The 22,500-nt window shown below is 43.1% G+C and overlaps 1 protein-coding gene and 1 long non-coding RNA gene across 3 annotated transcripts in view; both read left to right on the top strand.

Annotated features, from left to right (window-relative positions):
- LOC134094125 (uncharacterized) overlaps positions 1–22,500 on the top strand; it is a 91,574-nt gene that overhangs the window by 42,192 nt on the left and 26,882 nt on the right. The window contains exon 5 of one of the 2 annotated variants that reach the window (XR_009940426.1): positions 752–931. The exons of the other annotated variant lie outside the window; for it this stretch is intronic. This is a non-coding gene — a long non-coding RNA (uncharacterized LOC134094125). Of the gene's footprint in view, positions 1–751; positions 932–22,500 lie in introns of those variants that run through there. 2 annotated transcript variants of the gene reach the window in all.
- On the top strand, positions 5,344–7,820 carry foxb1a (forkhead box B1a). The gene has a single exon (XM_062547399.1). It carries the CDS (start codon positions 5,834–5,836, stop codon positions 6,773–6,775), a length of 942 nt encoding a protein of 313 aa, XP_062403383.1. The 5' UTR covers positions 5,344–5,833; the 3' UTR covers positions 6,776–7,820.

Here is a 22,500-nt window from a genome sequence, read left to right as displayed (position 1 = left end):
TAAAACGAGATTATCTGAAGTGGTGGTTGTTTTAGGAATTCAACCTCAACAGCATTATTCATCACTGACGTCATTGCCCCTCACTGCTGAAAGACGAACGGATATTCCGATTGCAATTTGCCTCAACCTGACCCGGTTCTGATCAGAATTCAATGTGTGTAAGCCATCCCGAATGACAAATATTGTATTGCTTTCCGTAGCCTATATGTCTCAGTGCGTTATGTTTTTTGTCGGGCTTTGATGGGTGGTGTATGTTTGCCTTCTGTATTTCTTTTCCAAATATGAGTGTTAAATTAACGCCTTGCCGGAGATTTGAAATCGTCACGGCCCCCGGCGATGTCACTTAAGTAAATTCGTATTTTCATAACTAGCGGGCGTTTTAAATGCCGTGGTCATTTTTATGTAACATGCATTTATTTGCACATTACTGTATGCCTTTGTTCCAGGGTAAAATATGTTTAGATTTAGAGGCTAAATTAATCTTGACCGGCCTTTCAGCTGAGTGGAGCCCCGTGCGTCCTTCGTCCTCTCAGTCTATCGTCACAATTGAGACATCCCTTACACCTGATGTGCTGTATAATGAATGGCTAATTTATGTCATTAGTCCATTAACTATAATCCCAGCATATGCTCAAAATGCCCCGAAGGTGCTTTTCTCCCAGGTACTTATTTTGGTGTCAGTGAGAAACGGCTAATTAATATTAATCTGGGCTCCTTTTCCCAGCCAGCCTTAATGTTTATCTTTTTCCAGGGCCTTTGTCGAAAATGGACTATAGCCTGCATCCTGATTGATGTTCATTATTTTTCTGGTCAATATGTATTTAATTTCAAACAAGAAATTCGAAGACATTTGCTTTTAACCATGAAACAATTTCTGTCTTAAAGGTTTTGTATTGTATATCTCTGTGTAGCCTACGCCCAGTAATTAAAATGATTAATAAGTGTAGCTACTATTTTTTGTAAGCCAAGTCATTCTAACCTAATGAACACGGTGAGGACAGCGTTTATCTATGATGATGCTCTGCCCTCCTCCTCTAATTTTGCGCTGCGCTAAAAAGGTTTGAGCATTATAACGAGGGCTCTCTGTCTGCTAATTAATTGACATTCTCCTGAATATTCATACGCCTTATCACAAATACGTCCCTAATTGCACCGTAAAACATCTCAAGGGAGAGGAAAACGCCACAGACTTAATTAAAAGAAAAGAAAAAAAGAGTTGGTCGGATACAAGATGAGTCAGATGTAGCCAAGCGGTAAAACACATGACATGCTACCTGCATGTAACAAGACGACCCCTACCCCCATGATAGCTCCCATATTTCCGCCTTTATCCGAGTTATGGAAATGGGGCAGCATAGGGTGGGATTAATAAAAAGATGTGTGTCTACGAGTTTTGAATCAATGGTTGCCAAATCAACTCCATGAACCTCGAATACTTTTTTACAGCAGACCTATAGCCTACCTTTTTGTTTAACTTAAGATATAATGCATAATAATAATAATAATAATAATAATAATAATAATAATCATTTATTTGTTGTTTTTGAGTTACAAAATGTCATGATTTAATTACATATGTATACAAATGTTTGCATTAACAATGTCAATTACACCGCCAGCGATTGCAATTTGTTTATTCATTAGTTCTTTGGTAAATCTACATTGCCTCCAGATAGAACGGGCTAATAATGCTGTGAAATACACATTGAGTTAGAGGAGAACTCAGCGGGACTCTGGGCTCAACAGTGAGTTGACATTAGCAAATTTAAGACTCACAAAAAGAGTAACATACTCAAGACGTGACCCCCGACCTCGAGCATAACTGAGCTGACACTTCTATGTGTAGCTTGAGAAAGCTATCGGAGCTCGAAACTTTTTAGGTCTGTGTTACACCACATGTTGGCTTAGTCAACTCCATATTTGTATGTGTTGGCCTACGGATATTTGTTGACTGTGGCCTGCTATGCGGTCTACCTGTCTCCCCGTCCAAACCTTCAAATAACACATACAAAAAAACTTCTCAATTTCATGCAAAGTTACTGATGCACATTTTCAGCTAAAATGCTGGCTATTGTATTGCTTTTTCGCCATAAAGTAAGAATACGGACTGTTGAGAGTAGTGAGTGTACTTGGACTTCTTTTTTTTTTAACCGCACCTCCCCATAATCGCCCTCTAAGGATAGCCCTTTGGGACGTTTATTGTCTGGCATTTTATCTATTCGAGGACCTGGGTGGCAACATAGCCCAACTTGATTCAGTTTGACAATATTGTTTTGCTATCATTCGCTGCTTTAGAATGAATGGAATCGATCCTCTTTTAACAACATTTGTTTCCTATTGTGTCGAAGTGCAGCGGCCGAGGGCAGACGTGTGAAAGTGGCTGTTTGATTCTCTTTCTCATCCCCATGACCCCGGCCTTTGTGTGTCATCGCCCTGGGAATGTCACGCCTCACTACTCTACTTTGAGATGGTTCAGAAAGTGCCTTTGTTTTTCTCCTTTTTTTAGGCGCACACAAAATTGTTCTCGGTCCCCCTGCTGTAAAAGATACTTAAGACTAGGGCCCGGTTCACAAGTGCAACGCAATTTGGCTTAGCTCAACCTTTGTTCTGCTTGTACAAATGACCAAACACACACACGTATTATACAGTTGATCTACTGCTGCTTGAGCTCAGAAGTTTTGGGAGACGAGAGAAAAGGCCAGTTTTATTCATTCAGAATCATGGTGGTATTATCAGAGGGTCGGGGTTGCTTTCAGTATCCACGTTCTACCGCAGGAAAGCGCAAAAAGCTACAAATCCTGAATGAACAAATACGCGTTTGCTCGTCTTCGTCTCAATTGGTTAACCGTTAAGTTAAGGACAAAGCTGATTTGCATGACAGCTGCCCGGGCACTTTATCCTCTCTCTCTCTAAAAAATGAAAATGTGGAATGAGTTGGGTGGTCCCTCATCTCAGGTTGATACTGTTCCTTTGTGTGCATAATTAACTGTGAAAACATCCCAGGCCGATTTGTGTGGTTGTCTGTATCAGGATTAGAGTATAGGAACAGTTCTGGGATTACTTATTGCCAAACCTGTAGGAGTGGAGGTCTTTCACATTTTCCCCTATAACAATAAAATAGGCCCTATAAAAACAATATTTAACTTCAGTTTCAGATTATTTTATAGCCTATAGGATAGTAAACTGTCGGGACATTTTGTTTTACAAACGTGACATATATCGCCACCTCATAAACAAAAATTAAAAATAGAAAATTAACAATATATTGTCACCTCTCCAAAAAGGACTTTTTTCCTGATGAATACTTGTACTGTGACAGACTCAGCTTGATCAAGTTGATGTTCCAGAGACAGCCGTAGCACTGTGGAGATCTTCCCGTGAAAAGCCTGGAAAATCGAAATACGTTGCCCCCTTTCTGTCAATACACGAAGGAAAGACAAGTTAAAAAGAAGTACTTCATGAGGCAGGGGGAAATCTGCGAAATAAAAAGCAGTGTGCTTGAGACACAGCATGGAGCTGACTTTCTAGACACGAATGTCTGTTTTGGGACACTCTGATTGTATGGCAACCTAGGAGACCATAAGGCTTTGGTGGGTACTTTCCTCCTGTTTTGTAAATATTAACAGCCTTGTGAAACTTTTCTCCTCCCTACCCAAGCGCATTCATCCCCTTGCCAACCATTAAGTTCAGTTTCCTTTAACACGGGGCACTTGATGCTTCGCTAAAAAAGTATGTGCAGTGAAATCCACAATGTGTATTGCTTCTTATCACACGTATTGTCGAATCTATTCTTAATCCGTCAGAGTGGTGAGGGGTGCATTGTGGATTTATGGAAGAAAATTAGCATAAATTATGAGCAAATCCCCGAGCGTGTGTGTGGTCCCTCGTATTGCGAACCCACCAAGCGGAAAGGTGGCCCTTGGTGAGCCTTGAAAAAAAAACTTGAATGGCCATTGCTCAAAATAGGCTTCCATTTGGTTTTCACATTCATATAATTGACTTATGGATATTTTATACAGTTTTCACAACGCCACCCCAAAGGCTTTATTTGCATTTCTGAAGTACTTTTCAATTTACTTTACATAAACACAAAAGACTGGCTGGCCTTATGAAGTTTCATTTTAAGACGGCTTTTTGTTTGCTTTGTCACGATGTTTGCGAGTTTTCTTTCACGGACATTATTTCACCCGACTGCAGTGCCACACAATTTCAAGCTTCAACATAGGCAGCATTTATTGAACAATTTCAAAATTGTGCAGTCAATGTAATTTATGCAATTATTTACTCTAGCTTTCCTGAAGTCAAACAGTTTAATAAATGCAGAGTCTTCTAATTGCAGGTATAATTTTTTTGACGTTATTAATGAGCAATGTTTTAAGACAGAACATTCTTTACTGTGGGTGGTAGAACGTCCACCAAGTCTCAGAATAGCTTGTCATCTGTTATGTGAAGAGGACTCTCAAGTGTTGTGGTTAATATCTTGAGATGTGACTCTGCATTCAATACCACATAATGTGGTCTAGCCTACCCTTAAAACGTGTGATTTATTTTGGTCTTTGTTCAGTTTATTGGTTTATTTTACTCTCTTTAACCATTGCTGACAACATTTTGGCCGTCTGTCCATATGAAGAGACTTAAGAAGCCCATCATTTATAGACTACATTTATTACAAGTAGCATACTTTACGCGAGAACAGATATGCGCATGCCTTACATCTAAGTAAAAAATAAGCTACTATTATTTACAAATGGGCTATAGTATTTCTTCACATGCATTTCGTGGAATATGTCCTAAATACACAAACTCTCTATTTTATGTTATCAATAACAGTCGGTAACACCTCGGTATTAGGAGAGATTATCCCGCCTTAATGTAACCAATTCACATCTTGCTCCCACGGACAACAAGGCGTAATCATAAGTCATAAGGAGCAAGGCAATGTCATGACAGCAAACAACAAAAAATAACCGTTACAATGCGATGCAAACTGAAAGCTAGAGCGAGCCAATTTCCATGTCAAACATCCCATTGCTTGGTAGCTCCATTTGTACGTGTGAATTGTAGACCAAGCACCCTGCGAAGCTCACAGAAAGGTTAGCGCATACCTTCACACACTGTTACTGGGTGCCATCGCAGTTCAATTCCGGTTGCCGAGCCTTTTCACCCCTTTGCTCTGTCTTCAAATGGAAATGATTTCTATTGGCCCAAGGTGTCCATGTAAATAGGTGTAAATGAAACCAGATTATGCCTTTCTCCCAGCCCCCTCCTCCCAAGGCGATTGTCATGTGATAGCAAAGAAGTGGCACATTAATGAAGCGCCTCTACAGGGGTCTTTTCTGCTCATGTCACCACATAAAACTATCAGATGGTTTGAGGAAGGACATGGAGGCAGCTACTTAGCTCATCGCATCAAGGAAGGGAGAGGAGATCTGCTCCATTCAACTTGCAAGGGGAAGAGGAAGCTTACTGCCGCTTGCTTAAGTAAAGATTACGGATCGTCTGAGAAAGCAGACGCGTTTTATTAGGAAGGCGCAGCAGACCGACAGCAGCCAAGTCTGGTGTCCCCTCCTGCAAACAACCCGACTAGCATTTCCAACTTTCATCGGTGAACACCTCGGACAACCGACATCGACGGTAAACCACAGAAAAGTTTTACTGCTTTAACATTTTTGTTGACGCATTTATCCGTTCATGGGACATATTGAGTGTTTTGTATGTACTCCCGAAGTTTTGGAAAAGCGAAAAATAGCGTGAAGATTTCGAGCAGCAAAGATAATCTCCTGACCTGCACTATCGAACCATTTTAAACATCAGCAACTGAATATCTGCGAGAATGCCTCGACCAGGCAGAAACACATACAGCGACCAGAAACCTCCTTACTCCTACATCTCCCTGACCGCCATGGCCATCCAGAGCTGTCCGGAGAAGATGCTCCCACTAAGCGAGATTTATAAGTTCATCATGGACCGTTTTCCTTATTACCGAGAAAACACGCAAAGGTGGCAGAACTCTTTACGGCACAATCTGTCTTTCAACGATTGTTTCATCAAGATCCCTCGACGCCCGGATCAGCCTGGGAAAGGCAGTTTTTGGGCGCTGCATCCCGGGTGCGGAGACATGTTTGAGAACGGAAGTTTCTTGAGGAGGCGCAAGCGTTTTAAAATTATGATGAACATGGATTCCCTGGCCCCAAGTAAGCAATCCGAGGCTGCAAATTATCTTCAGCAACAAGCCAAACTTCGACTTAGTGCACTCGCAGCCACTGGAACACACCTCCCGCAGATGTCCAGCTATAACTTGGGAGTGTCACAGCCGTCCACTTTCAAGCATCCATTCGCCATAGAGAACATAATTGCCAGAGAGTACAAGGTACCAGGGGGGCTCGCCTTTTCTACCATGCAGTCCATGTCTGCTGGCTACCCCCTGCACAACCAGCTGACCACGGCCTGGCCCCATATGTACAACACCAATATGATCGACACGGGAGCTCCTATCTCAATGGCCAGCAGTGATTACAGTGCCTACGGCGTGCCCATCAAGTCCCTTTGCCATGGGGTACAAACCTTACCAGCGATTCCTGTGCCAATAAAACCCACGCCGGCCGGAGTACCTGGGCTGTCGTCGCTGCCCCCGCATATTCCCGCGTTCCTGTCGAACTCTCCGCAGTCGTTAAGCCCAACATCTCCTCAAACAGCCACCAGCCAAAGCAGCCCTGCCACCCCAAGCGAGACACTCACAAATCCGTCAACACTGCAGTCTGTGGCGGTGCACTGACCTAGTACAGGTGCGCTGGACTTGTCCACTCAAAGACTTTGACCTGCAGGACATCAGTCTCCAAAGTTTCATGTTCACACTCCGAAGGCGAAAAAATAACGGCTACAATCAAGGCAAGATATTTCTGTGTTGCAGTAATGTTAATTTGTGTGTATGTATTTCAGACTTATAAGTGTTACTTTGAATGGTAGTTGTCTTCTCACCTGGATGGAGTACAGATATATTGTGGTATATTGTTTCATGTTATAAATTATTTGTCAGCTTTTGACCTTCAGCATATCCAGATTTTGTTTGCCTACTGTAAGGAATGGCTGTTTACAAGTTGAAGCACTCAAACTATTCCGTCAGAACGGAGGCGTTCGCTGATACAAGTTGGATAGGTGTTTTAATGAACCTCATAAGTAAGCGCTGGACAGTGTAATCAGTTTCACAGGTGACCTGACAAGCTCGTTTATAATTTGGAGATGGCCCCAAGTTCACAAATTAGTCCTTTTTGATATGCATAGTTGTCAGAGAAAATCAAAACAAAGTGCAAGGTATGCGGCATAAAAATCAAGACATTGCAACAATGATATTCAGTGCAACTTTTAAATAACTGAAATGCTTGTTGCAGATGGTATACCAAATACCTAGCTGTTAGATTTCTTTTTATTAAATACAACTCAGAAGTATGTTAAGTTGTCAAACATGAAAAATATTAAAAATAAAAATGGACAAGGGTTCTCGTGGAGCGCGAGGTAAATATTGTGAATATCTGAAAATAACTGATATTGAATTGTGTAAAATGCACTTTTTAGTTAGATGTTTTAGAGTATCTCTATTTTGCAGGATATGTTTTGTGGAGCATTTAATTTAAAGCTGTGGTGACCATGTGTATTCAATGCCGTAAATTTGTACATTTTCTGTTACAATGTAAAGCATGCTCTCAGACGTTGTGTTGTTTTGCTGCAAGCATGCGTGCTTTTAAAAAGTGTGCAAAAAGTCTGCATTAAATTATCAACTTGGTCATCAGAATATTTTTTCATTAAAATTATGTAAACCTCAAGTATATTCTCCGTGTATTTTGAAATTTAATTTCTGTTTGTTTTACAGACAACAGGCTACTGTCACACACACACACACACACACACACACACACACACACACACACATACACACACACAGACACACACAGACACAGACACACACACACACACACACACACACACACACACACACACCATTATTATTATTTATAATAATAATAATAATAATAATAATTACTATTATTATGTTGTTATTATGTAGTGTAAAAGCGAATAAATAGTTTATTTTTAGCTTTTGAAACTTACGTTGTTTAGCCTACTTTTTTCACCACTTCAGTCTCCCGTTAAAGCATAATAATGTAATTCATTTGCGATATCATATTAATTCAGGTTGATAACCTGGCTAATGTCAAATTAGTAAATCATCACCTTTGACTCAGGGTACCAATGCAGTGTTTTGACTACCACTGTGCAAGACCACGGCCTCTAGAGGAACACCCAGATCGGCCGTGAGGAAATAGATGAATCAAGCTGTTGATTAGAATGCATGGAGTTACTGTGTCATAGCCACAGTGCAGACAAGAAGCCTCATTCATCAAGCGCCATGCTCTCGATTAAGACCAGCGCTGACAAGCTTAAACATTTTACACTCAAATGCATGTGTTGAGTAGAATCATGCAATATCTGGCCATGTGAGCAGAAAAAGTTTCAACGTTTTATAGGCTATTTAATGTTTTGCTGCAACTTGCTCAGAGGAGGCTATTAATTTCAGGATGCTAGATTTGGAATAGCTACATTTCCACTGAGGTGTTAATATAGGCTTGCCCAGCAGAGGTGGTGCATTTTTACTACACTAATCTTTTTTCGATAGGCTATTTTGATGGAATTTGCAGGTAATTTAGGATTTTCTCTATTAGATGCTAAATAGCAATTAGCTACTGAAAACCAAAACATCCAGGTCCCCTCTAAAATAAGCGCCGGAATCATTTCGTTATGTAGCCTACAGTTTGCGTTATTTTCTATTTGACAGACAGGTTATAGATTTGATTTAAGACTTAAGTTATTAAACTTATATGGAAGTTAACTTTTGATTTATTCTGTTTGCACTGCTATTTTCCAAATCTGTATGGCTTATGAAACATCCTAAGCTATCCGGTCAAAATGTATGGAACATCAGGTGTATTGTCCTCCTTTCCTCTCCGAGAGCAACGGCCCATTGCTCAGTATTAAGCAAATACATTAGAATTCCGTCACTTTATGCAATTGAGTAGATCAAATAAAGGGTCTCTGGGCACTTCATTCACTCTCATTCAGCTGAATAGAAAGTGCAAAGAATTGCAAACTTAGACTGGGCCACCGATGTAGATTTAGCCTTTTTTTCGAAGAGACAAAAAGACTGATTTTTCACAAACACATTGCTGACTGGGGGACTAGGAAACGAGTTCTGAGACCCCTTTGGAATTTAAATCCATCCCCTCCCCCTTAGACTCTGTTTGCACAACAGTGCAAGTTTTTTTCTCTCTCTCTCTTTTTTACATTGTAAGCTATGTTTAGCGTTTTTGTTTATTCCCGCGTATTAAATGTGTGGAATGGGTAGAGAACATTTTTTCGCTGCCATGTTTTCTTCTTAAGGATTTTTCATAAACAAATAGGTGAGACAAAGACCACTGAAAAGCTAACAAAAAGAGCAAACAACTAAACAAATGGACACAGAGGTTTATTTAACTTGGCGCCTCATGCCTGCTGAGATTTTCCATGAAGTGGTCCATATTCTGATTTACACATTTCACTGTATCAACGTGGAGCCATACTATTATGGCTACTTGCTCTAAATTCCTCAATAAGCCCATAACAATGTTGTGTGACATGGCAGACTACAATCTGTAGTCTATCATTGTATTTATTTATGGTGTGATTTAAATCAGGATATTATAGTAGCATGAGATGGTGAACAGGCATAATGTAAAATGTTTGTCCATCACACAGCATTTTAAATATATGACAGCACATCTCTATTTCAATAGTTGTTATTGTTTTATTGGCCTAGTGCCAAGATTACAGAAGGGATTATAGTGATTTTCCAAATGTCACCTTATGTAGTCTCAATGCATTATAAATGGCAATTTCTTGATGTGTAAATTATGTGGTTGTCTTACAAGTTTAAGTGGGTGATTTAACTGACCTGGCACATAGATATTATGCTTTCTAACTTAAAGTTTAAAAACTGAAAAACTACTACAATATTCTTAAATCATATAGCACATTTTTGTTATTTATGTCCTTTAGTTATTAAGACATTATGAAGTGTTGAGGTCCATATCCAAAAGTTCTTAATTTAAAAATTAATGTAAAGATTTGAGGAGGAAAGTAGTCTGCATGTGTTAAGTATTACGTATGATCGTTATTGTGTACCTAGGGTCATCTGTAATCAACATTACAGAAACTCAAATTCACCAAACAGATAACACAGTGGCATTTTCCATGATGTTATACTTGATACCCTTGATTATTTCAGGTGATGTTCAATGTGAGTTTTTCATCCCTGCTATTATTATTATTCTTTTTTATTTGCTAGAGCCATTTTTAATCTGTCTGTGTAACCATAGACAAAACTGTTGCATCCCCCCCTCCCTCCCTCAACTAGGCCTACATGAGCCACTCTGACATAGAGGAAGGTCATCCTAGGCATGGATGAAATATAGACCATGCCACTGCAAAGCCACAATGTGGTAGTTTAATTAAAAGAATTCATTAAATTGGAAGCCGAAGGTAATTAGCATGCATAATTTATGATTTGCTTAATGCATGCCGCCAGTGGCCTCAGTAATAAACTCAACTTAACCTCCAGCAGTGAGATGAAATGGACACACAGGTCCCATTATTTAGAGGCTGTTTATTGTTGAGTGATAAGTCACTTGGAAGGGAGAACACGTTTGACAGAACTTCTGTTGATACTTGGCTTTTCCTGAACTCCTCTGACTTCATTTGTTTTGCAGTTTGCGTGAGGGTGCTCTTTTTACGAGTGTGTGCGGCTCACTATCATAGCTCTGAAGACGTTGATCACCCTGTGGAATGGAAAGGTCATGGTTGAATTTTAAGAATAAGCAGTTTGTAGCAACTGCACCATGCAAACTTTGCAAAACATGGCAAATACATGCATCTATACATATCCTTGTGTCATGTAACATTTCTCATACTTTTTTTGCATTGAAAGATGCCATATAAGTATATGAAGTTCTTGGCTTTTAGATATAGATAGAGTGTCTCTCCAAACCTAGCTGATCCTTGGACTGGGCGTATATTAGCATTGGATGGTGGAGCAAAGAGAATCCGCCAGGTTTTCTCAGTAGCGTGTGGCGTGTTTGAGATCGCACACCCTTCGTTCTGTCAGTGTCCACATCTCATGGGCTTCCTGACAGAATGGGGCCAGAGACTGACATGGCCCACAGTCTTCCATGTTTCGAAGCGTATTATGGGCTGTCAACGCTGTGTTTGTAGAGGCGGGAAAATTAATCTATGGTAAGCAGAAGTTGCATCAAGTTTACTCTGCAAATGTGACAAACTGTGCATCGGCGGAAGATAAGTTTTTGATGTGTTTATGCATTGCTGGTGGCTATTTTTTTGCGCAGGTAACTCACCTACTGTTTTAGTAAAACAACTAGAATAAACAAATATTTTAGGTGTGATGTGAATAATAAGACAGCTGGAAGCTGCTTTGTCTACATAAGAGATTCTTGATGTGTCCTCTGGTAATATGCCCACGCATGCACTATTAACATTGTTATGAAAATAGTGTTGCACACATTTTAGAGGAGTGCCAGTGATGTCAAGCAATAGCCTACTGTTATTCTCCCCTAGCCCAACTGAGGTAGTGGTAAACCTACCCAAGCTTGTAGCCACAACATAAGCGGCTCACATAGGACTAGGCCCTGTGTCATCAGCAAGCAGCAAACTAATCTGCCTGTTATCAGATAGACTCATCAAAAAAGATCTATGAGTGAGAGGAAAACAACATTCAAACCCCACAAGATTTAACCCAAGTACCTCTGATGACGCACGTAAGATAGTTAGCGGGTAAAACTCCACTGGAGTCAGAGGCAGTTGTGTGAAGAGACAGGTACTGGAAGGGCATGGCCTGTAGAGGAGGAGCTGTGTGTGTGTGTGTGTGTGTGTGTGTGTGTGTGTGTGTGTGTGTGTGTGTGTGTGTGTGTGTGTGTGTGTGTGTGTGTGTGTGTGTGTGTGTGTGTGTGTGTGTGTGTGTGTGTGTGTGTGTGTGTGTGTGTGTGTGTGTGTGTGTGTGTGTGTGTGTGTGTGTGTGTGTGTGTGTGTGTGTGTGTGTGTGGACTCCGGACCCGCCAAACACCCGTGTGTGCATGAAATTAGAATGTCAACATCTGATTCATGTGGCCGGCCAGCCTGTGACTGCGAAACAAATTATGCCAGTGGGAGGCGTCTGGGGTGTTCTGCTGGGGCGTGGATCACGGCGAGACAAGACTACCACAGACAGTGTATCGTCTTTACACGTTAGAATGGGAATCAATTATCAGCCTGGATTTAAGAGACACTGACGGAAATGTTAGGCGGGCCATTTCTACTAATTGTTGTATGCCCACCATGACATGCCTTCAAGAATTTGTTTAAAGCTTAACATTTTCTAAATGAGTTTTGTTTATTTGATAAATTTTTTATTTGTTGTTGGTCTTCCAATGGGGAAGTGTTGCCTTTTTTTTTTAAACTCATTTAAAAATGGCTTCACAATCACTCTCATCTAAAATGTGGCAATGGCCAACCAGTGGGATGGAAAGACTAATACAGATTGCCCATGAGTGGCTATTGGAAGTTTCTTGGGGAGTTTCTCCTCTTTGTGTGCACCTGGCCCTATGCAATTCCCACTGAGCAAGTTGTTAGGTGCATATCCTCTCTATTTGTGTAAATTAGCCTGACTTAACATAGGGGGGCCATAAAAACCCAGGGGTTAGTTGTTATTCGAGATAGTGATGTGTATTGGAACAGGAAGGTGATAACAAGAACTATTAGTCAACAGCTCAGAGAGGAAGGGCTCTACTTTCCCCTCAGAGTGATCAGGGACATTACATTTGACATTGGATGTGATGTCACAGGGAGAAATACTACATTGAGGACTTAATCACAGTGGTCATTAATGGTTCATCAGGGGTTGTTGATTGATTTTTTTAACCAGATGTTTCTGCTATCCAAGATAGTTAGTCTCTAACATGTTATACTGTAATAACTTTTGTACCTAATTAAATTTAAGGGTTTAAGTAAACAGTGTGGTTTCCCTGTTATGATTAAAAAAAAAAAAAAAAAGACCCTCCCCTTTGGAGTTGGGCAACATTTAGAAGAAGACATCACAACTGAGGTGACTGTTATTTTGTCGTCACTCAAGGCTGGTATTTCATGGTCCTCTTACACGTAAGAGGCGGCGCGTGCTGAACCTTGAACGTCCCACCTGTTAGACGCGTGGCGAGTTGGGACACGAGGGAAGCACACCTATCTATCACGGCGTCGGCACCAGCCCTGTCAAACGCCACAGACTCAGCTATCTCCACTTCTTTTTTTCTCTTCCTTGCATTTACCTTTTTTCTTATTGGTGAAAAATGGCTGAGTGCCTAGTGTGTAATTCTCGACTATAAATTGTCAGTTGCCATTTGCAGACAAGCACAGTTCAGATTGCAGGAGGTTTATACGAATAAGCATAAAACATGGTACAGCACGTCTTGTTTGGATAATAAGATAGCTTTGGCTGTTGATGAATATTTTTTTGCCATAAACATCCATGATGCATCTCAGTCTGTATACAGTATGATGCACTGTAGCTAATTAAACCAGGGTTAGGTGGCATATTTACAGTTTGTGAGAAGACACAAATGCCACTGCCAAGGAGAAAAGACAGCAGTGTTCACGTTTCGCCCAGTAATTTAGCTGACTAAATTATTTTGAATTACAGCGTCTAAAACAAACCAATTGTAAGGTGTCATACTTCTAAAATGGTTTAATTGCAAGTTACATCTTCTACCACTGTAAACTGACACATTCTCAAGATGCTGTATAAACCAGTCTAAAGGATGAGCAACTCTAAGCTTGCCTCTGCTTGCCCAGGTGCCTACCCCTGTTCGCCGATGGGAGTAAATACCTGTAAGTGTTACGTATTGCCCTATTTGGTAGTATTGAGTAATCAGCAAATACTGAGCGTTCCTCATCTAAATGGAGCACATCGAATGGCGTTGAATCTCTCTGTTGCGCACACGGCTCGGTCTATCTCACTGGAAGTTAATTTAATAGCAAACATAAACAACTTGCTTTAATGAAGGTACTTAGGAGATTTGACACCAGGGTGTTTGGGTGCTAAAGGATTTTAGCTGTGAGGCGTTAAATATGTTAGAACAGTAACAGCCGCTGTGGATTTTAGTACCCTGCTATTTCCCCTCGCGGAGCTGCTGCGACAAGCTAATTTATCACCTTTCCCAGCGATCTTATCTCCCCCTCTACAACCGTAAACTAACACTTGCGGCGCACTTCAAAGGCGTCCCAGGCAGAGAAGGTGAGGAAAAGTGCCCGAGTCCACTGGAGAAGGGGCCAGATTCAGGAGGGAGGGCAGCGGGGGAGATGCTGCTGATTAGCAGGTTTAGCAGGAGCAAGGGAAAGGAGAAGAGCACAGGAGGGAGGGGGGAGGAGAAGGGAGGGAGGAGGAGGGAGGGAGGGAGGGAGGCGGGGGGTACACAGGACCAGGGCTACCGCTGCTGAGGTGAACCTGCTGGCTGTATGGTGGAAGAGGCCAGTACGAGCACAGGGGCAGCGGGTTCATGATGGGGATGGTGGTGGTGGTGGTGGTGGTGTGTGAAGAGGGTGTGATCTGTGAAAGTCACACTGTCTCTTTCCCTGTAAAGTGCAGGTTCAGGTCATCTCCAGGTCCACCTTGGTGATACATCTAGAAGAGGAAGTCAGCGGTAATTACTACTTGGCAAAAGCTTAGAGAAAGAGAGGGAGGGAGAAAGGGACAGACAGAAAGAAAGAAAGAAAGAAATAAAGAAAGAAAGGGAAAGAAAGAAAGAAAGGGAAAGAAAGAAAAAGAGACAGAGACGGAGAGAGAGAGAGAGATGTGGCTACGACCCAGCAAATCAGGGCCAGTTCTGAGCTTTTAGTTGGGATGTTTATGATCTGACTGTCATGTTGTATTTTTTAGGATGTTGGCTAATCTAATAGGGCTCTCATACCGAATTCTAACACTGTCAAAGAATGACGGATTTCGCAGAAGAATTACAAGCCACTAATCAGCCTGCTGGAATCATCTTTTAGATGACAAAAGCACTGAGGTTTATTTAAATGAGACAGGGGAAGTTAACAGCCTTGTGCTGTTGGGATTTTGTGGCATGCAGATTGATGCTTTTCCTCCTTGAATAACAAGGCCCTATTCTACCGCTAATGTAGCTTGATCTGTCTTTGATCTAATCTCATGTTGGCACGATCAGTGTGAAAATTCTCATCAAGAGCATGATCCAGTACTTTGTCTTTTGTTATTGTGATAATCTCTTGTATTTGAATTCTACTTTGTTCTTTTGTCTCTTTGTGGGGGAGCACAATAAGGGGTTAATTAGAAACCACTGGTGCTCCCAGCATTCCTTCACTGTTAATCACACTTCAAGTGTCCTCTTCATAGGCGCTAACACTCATCAGCCCCCCTCTCCAAGTGCAGTCAAGGTCCAGTCATTAAGCAACAAACAAAAATAACAAACATCACATAATTAATCCTATCTCAAACACTGGCTACACATAAGGAGCTCCATTCAGGGCTAGCAGGGAAAACACACATTATATCACTCAGCACGTCATGGTGGCTCATGACTGATCAGCTGCCTGTCTTGGAATCACTCCACCTCACCAATTCACTAGTACTGCCATCTCAGAGTACGGGCAGAATTGTTTACATATAGCCACGCTACAAGACTTGGAGCCTTTGACTGATGTATTGTGTGCTTCATTTTTCATTTAGTTTTTCATATTCGGAATTCCAGTTGGAAGAACAACCACAATGTGGAGAAGGTCATTATTCAAGTAGAAATGTTGTGTTGAAATACCAGCCAAATTCACAATGCTGTGGGGTGGAGTCAGAAGTTGTGTTTACTCTATATAGTTCATAATATCCCGTCTTCTGATTTTATCTTCTTGACCAATCCACAACACTACATTATGTTGATGAGTGCAGCGAAAGGCGTCCACGGATGGCTGCCCAGTCCAGAAGCCCGATGAAAAAAAGCTTCCTGACGTGTTTCAGAGCTGCAGCGGGCCTGCACAGAGAAATGCCACCACATGGTCTGGTTCCCTCACGCCACTCTCTCCGCGCATTCATCCCCAGTGCTGCTGCTGCTGCTGCCCTTCTGCGGCGTAAAGATCTCCCCCATTCCCTGGTGGTCTAATTTATGTTAAGTCACAAGCCTCCCCCATGGCTGTTTTCAGACGTTTTCAGAATGAAGACTGTGAGCGCCAGGTTTGTGGCAGTGCCAGAGATCCCCAGTGTAATTATTCTCGATGGGAAGCTCGGCTCACTGAAACCATCTGCGAGTCCATTGGGGCCGTTTTTTTTTTTTTTTTTCTCCCTCCACTTTTTTTCAAAGAAAGAGGAGACTTCTGAGGGGGGTGGTGGTGGTGGGCAGGGGGGGGCACCACCGCAATCCAGTTTCTCTTGTGAAGCAAGTAATTAATTCAAATCTCAGGAAGTCAATGGCTGGAAGGACCTGTCCCTACAGCACACAGCTGCTGAGACCCCAGAAGAGAGAGAGAGAGAGAGAGAGAGTGTGTGTGTGTGTCTGTGTGTGTGTCTGTCTGTGTGTGTGTGTCAGAGAGAGTTTCAGCTTCCTGACAAACCAGAGGTAAGACACCGATATTTAGGGTGTCATCCCACACAGTATGCATAATATACACAGAGCAGCACACACAATGGTACGTTGCATAATGTACTGCCCAATGGAGTCTGAATTTGCGTGATAGCCTCATGTGAACTGTTGTCCAGTCGGGTCCATTCAGACAGGCCGAGTGAGCGACACACAGACGGAACACAGTAACCGTTTACGGCAGTAATTGTTGATAGCGTAGCATCTGTCCCGCTAACCGACAGTGTAAACAACAATTTCACAACGCAATCGACGGCGTGGAAAGAGAAAACAACCGGCAAAACAACAAGCCCTCTCAAAAGCACACGACGCCGGCAGCCATGGGAGTCTATGCCTCATTGAGGAGCGCTAACGGGGAGACATAAACGCGCGGCGCCGAGGTTCAGCTTGCGGTTACAGCGAGCTTAACGGGTGCTCGCCGCCATCTCCACGGCACCCAGGGGAGCGCCACTGTGTTAGTTACAGTGTTTGCGCCGAGGCCCAAAGTGGATGCTAACGAGGTAGTAAATAGACAAGACGTGAGACGACTGCACCCCTGGTGCATTTTGGGCCGTTGGAGGAGGGATGGGGAGGGAAGGTAAAGGCTGAGGAAAGTTTTTTTCCCTCTCTCTTTCTTTCTCTTTCCTTCTCTTTCTTTCTCTAATTTTCTCAGAGGAGTGTTTTTCTACCTCTAATGGAGAAAAAGAATGTAGGTCATTTCATTAATTAAAGTATGCACAGAATCATGATGAAATAGTATGAAATAAATAGCTCATGGTGGCTAATAAGAGATTAAAGAAGTGTGTATTCCTGTCTATTGTAATTGTTACTTGCAAATGAACTCAAGAGCCTGTGCAGTTCAGCGGTTGTTTCATACCATATTAACAAGCCCTTTTCGGAGAGAATGGAATGTGTGGCCCTAGTTTGAAGCTGATTCTATCTAAGATAGAGTTAAGCAATTGTAATTCCTTTAGGGACAAGAATGGAATTTATGTCAGTCAGTGACAAGGTGTCGAACACTTAAACTAAACACGGGTTTCATGCCTATTTAATTAAGTTGTGTCCTCGGGGGTTAACGCTCAATACCTCCCATTCTTTACCACTGTTAACCTGGACACACGGCTGCCCATTAGGTCCTGTTTTTAGAGGTCCCGCTATTAATGCAGGTCACCTCCCCTCCCCTTCCCCTCCTCCCCCCTCCCCACCCTACATCCCCAGGTCTGGTGCGACACACAGGTGCACGGGGAGAGAGGAGGGGCTGCTTTCACTGCCGGTCATCGGCGCTGGACAGGAGTGGGCGTGCGGAGAAGAAAACGACTCTAATTCATTGGCAGTAAAAAAAAGAAAAAGAAAGAGAGCGAGAGAGAGAGAAAGAGGGGTGAAAAAAAAGCCCCTTCCCTTCCTCCTAGCTTCTCCCAGACTGCAGTGGGACTGGGGGAATGAATGCCTTGTGTGAGTCGAGTTGCTCCCCGCGGTTAATTGTCATCCAGCTGAAGGAAGGAAACCACTGCTGTGCAGCCAGCCCGCTCCTGACGACCAGAGCAAATAAGCATCTAAATAACAAACACAGGAATGCAGCAGAAAGCCCCTGCCAGCCCGGCCGGGCATCCCCGTGTGCAAAGGGCCAACCTTAATGACACTGTCAAAATGGAGGGCTGGATGGGTGGTGAGGGTTACAGGGAAGTGGTGGGGGTGGGGGAGTAGGGTGGTGGAGGAGGGTGGGTGGGTTTGACGCTCAGCTAATTTCTTTTCTCCGGCTTCATTAGGTGCCTCTGCAGTGGACAAATGAATGGCGGGGGGCTTAGGGGGGGTGGAGCGAGGTGGGGGGGGGGGGGGGGGTGGAGCGAGGGGAGAGAGGGCAGAGCAATGCTGGCTGTTGTGGGTTTTGTTGGCGAGGTCAGAGAACAAGACAAGCCAAACAGAACCACCTCTGGGCCCGCTGGATGGGTCATGCAAACTGGGGGGCAAAGGTTGTGCTTGTGAGCCTAATGATGGCTCCCCTCTGCCCCCCCCCCCCCCCTTCTGCCCCCAGGGCGGGGGTTAAGAACACACACAGTTCTCTCAAACTTTTATTTGCATTGCAGTTATTTCAGTATCCAAAACATCTGTGTGGCCTGGTTTCTGCCAGATGGTTTTTGTCTGTCCTCATTTTCACCCTGATAGTCTTGAATGAATCTCGACAAAATCTGGGTTATCTCTGTAAAAATGAACATAACACATTGTGAGCAACTAACCTGCCTTTTATTTATTTTTGTCTAATTATTTATTTATTTCCCCCCCAAAAAATACATGGTCATCATTATGGGGGAAGGAGGAGGAAGGAGTGTTTTTTTAAGTGTACATAGGTTTCCATTGCTCTCAAGAGTGTGTTGGTAAAAGTCCTGACCTCCTGTGACAGACCCTGGAGAGGATGCTGGGGTGTGACCTGATGAAGGACCCTTGAGCACACACCAGAGGGTTTTGGCCAGGCCCCCCATAAGGCTACGTCAGGGGTGGGGATCCGAGCGACAGTGGTGGTGGTGGTGGTGGCGGGGTGGGGTGGGGGGACACTCCCAGTCCGTGGGGCTGTAAAGCGTTTGCCCTTAGTGGCCACAAATCACTCCCCCCCCTCCCCTGAAAACAGGCATGCATCTTCAAAGGGAGGGCCTCCCGCTATGATATACGGCCCCCGCCGAGAACAAGTTAGGCACGGCCACTGTCCCTGCACCTGGGCCTTTATCAGTCGGCCTGGATCATCTCCCTCCACAAGACATTCAAATGTACAAGTAGCAGATTAGGGCAGACTCAATCTTCTCTCCACAGAGGGAGTGAGAGAGAGGGAGAATTGGTGGGGTGGGTGGGTGGGGGGGTACTAGGGGAAAGAAAGCCCCCACCGACTTCAAAAAGGACCTCTCTCTCTCTCTCTCTCTCTCTCCCTCTCTCTCTCTCTCTCTCAGTACTGGGAGAGAGTGAAAGGAGCCGGAGATGAAAAAGGGGGGAGAAAAGCAGGAGCCTTGTGTATTCAAAGTACTAATTCAGAACTGATTCCTCTAATGCACTCGTGAAACACTTTTAATTGTGTTAGTTTGCATTCAAAAGGCGTGTTTGCAGCTTTTAATTGGACCCCGCTTTGAAATAATTGAAATGTGTGACTTGTGGGGCCAACTTAAACAGTCCTAATGTGCTTTACTGGTAGCCACTGGCTCTCTTTTCTTCTTGATTCTGACGCTAAGGCATTTTGAAGGAGTCTTGGTAATCTGTCTCTTACACAAAAAGTAAGGGAAACAGACTTACAGGGCTTAGTTTTGGTAGTGTAATCTCTCTGTTGTCTCTAGAAAGACCTTTCAGATCAAGAGATGAAATAGAAAAAGTATTACAAAGCATTTTAACATAAGACATTTCACAGATTCCATGCTATTGGTGGAAATTTGGTTAATGAGATGGGCAATTATGTTTAAAATGACAATAAACACCTTTTAGACTGATATATACATATATCCTTGAATGTATATTTACCTCTATCTACCCATATGCACTTGATATATGAAAGTTGAGACTCATACAGTTACAACTGTTGTAGGGTTAAAATGAAATACTGTCACCGCTGAACCATCCCACATATACTTCATCTGTGACTTTAACAGCAGTCACCTCATTTAAATTTCACCCTTACTTTCTCATGTTTCCAATATGCTTCTAAAAATAGAAGAAAGACAAAAAAATATGCAAGGTTTTTTGCAGCATGTTAACAATATAATCCACATTTGAGAGTGCAACTGTAGTGTTTGAATTTGAGTGGAAGCCATGAGAAAAAGTCTAGAATTTCTCCCCTCAAAGCCACTGCCGTCTTCCTCTCATCCTCTCACTAAAAAGAAACGAAATGAAACACACAAAAAGGATCCTTTGGTTGTCTGAACTTCAATGTCGACATGTCTTGAGCTTCCCATGGCTTTTTTTCCCCCGAGTGAGCGGTGCGGGGCATGACTGACAGTGGTGTAGAGTGCTGGAAGCCTGGCAGGCCTCTTGGAGTTCACTCCGCCAGCCGGTGAGCTTCCCTCCCAATGCCTGCCGGCGAAGCGATGTGACAGTGTTCTAGAACGGCGTGGAACTTCGCTCTGGACTGTCCGGGAATTCCACAGACAAAGATGCGGAGGGGAGCAGTGGGGGGGGGGGGAGGGAGGAGGAGTCATGTGCATAAGTGCAAGCAAAGGCGAATGTGACAATATTTTTTAAAGGGTTGTGAAAATATTATGAGACAGGGAGCTGAAAGGGGTATAGGGTGTGTGAGAGAGTGTCACATGGTTGACTTTTCATGCGAACCCTGATTTTTGGCCAGTAGAAATGGTGCAGTAGTGCTTGACGCTTACGAAATGTGTGTGAGCGGCCTCTTCATTTCGAATGCCACAACCTGGGCCAGGCCCTTGTATTTTTAGTTCATGTTTTGAGCTAAATCCTTTGATAATGTAAAAAGTTCTCACTCTCTCTCACTCTCTTTCTCTCTCTCTGAATCATTCCCAGTCAGTCCCCCCCCTCCTCCTCTCCCCTTGAATCAATTTAATCCCAAGGAGGCTGAAAAAAAAAACCTCTGGCTGTCATTTGATCGGCCGGTGCCAGCACTCAGGGCTTTAAATAAAACCAGCGTTGCGTGAATATCATTCTGTGGATGTAATGCCCAGACCGGGTGAATGTTCAGTGTGGAGAGGGAGTGCTTCTGAAGCCCCCCAATGCCCCATCCAACCCCCCCCCCCCCCCCCCCCCTTCTCCGAATGCCTACTGACTGTGCTGTTGCCCCACAGTTGAAAGGACCACCCACTTAGGCCTGAGAGGGGATTTGGAGCCTCCCAGCCTGTGTAGCGCTTTAGCACTCCTCTTTCAGCACTGTTTGCCGTTCATCCAATTGTGCCTCCCTCGGCCATTATTCCTCTGTGTGGCGTGGCTAAGCTGCCACTGTCACACACATATTTACTTATTTATTTATTTTGTTTATTTATTCTTGTGAAGATGCATGGTGGTGTTTCCATGTATGTTGCCAGATGCTGAAGGATTACTTTTTTTTTTTTTTTTTTTTTTTTAAGAGTTTGTCGGATGATGTCAAGTGTCAAGTTAAACATAGAAAAAGATAAGAGCGTTTATGGTGTTGGGTAGGTTAATCATAATCATAGTTGAATGCTAAAAACAGATGGTGGTGAGACCTGAAGATTTCACTGACTGTGGAATCAGGGACTGTAGAATAGTTATAACCCTTATGCTAGGAAAAGCTAATTTCATGTAATGTCATAGTTGTATTTGCTCCTTGAGACCTGTTTTAGTAGCCCATCATAATAAATACAAAGCAGACTTTATGTGTAGGACACTGGATTTATACCATGCACCCTGTTTATGGGCAGCGCGATTAGCATTTTAGTATTGTTGTTGTTGTTGTTTGTGTTGTTTGTATTGCAGGCTATTAGTCTGTGGGGTCTTGTATATTTGGATTTGCCGCTTCACTGCTCCACTCCAACATGTCCCTTCCCAACTCCCCGTCTTCATTTACAACCTGTTTTTATCAACTTTTCTCACAAAGCGCAACAGCAAGAGGGAGGGCAGTAGTCTTTACCCAAGGGGGCTGACACTGCCAGAAACATTGTCCGTGCCTCCACCCCTCCAAAACACTCGCCATCACCACCAACCCACCCCCAGCTTCAACTCAGCGCAATATACAAACAATCATTTCCATATGCACTGGCTCGGGTCACCCTGCTTACACAGGGAGGAATGCTTTTGGGGGGAAATATTGTTCAGCAATGACACAGAAGTAATTTGGGGGGCGCAGTGAGTGATTCCATCAGGGCCT

The sequence above is a fragment of the Sardina pilchardus genome, chromosome 10 (assembly GCF_963854185.1).
Source record: "Sardina pilchardus chromosome 10, fSarPil1.1, whole genome shotgun sequence".
Lineage (NCBI taxonomy): Eukaryota > Metazoa > Chordata > Actinopteri > Clupeiformes > Clupeidae > Sardina > Sardina pilchardus.
Note: the sequence above shows the minus strand (reverse complement) of the source record. Positions and strands in the feature narration are given on the sequence as shown.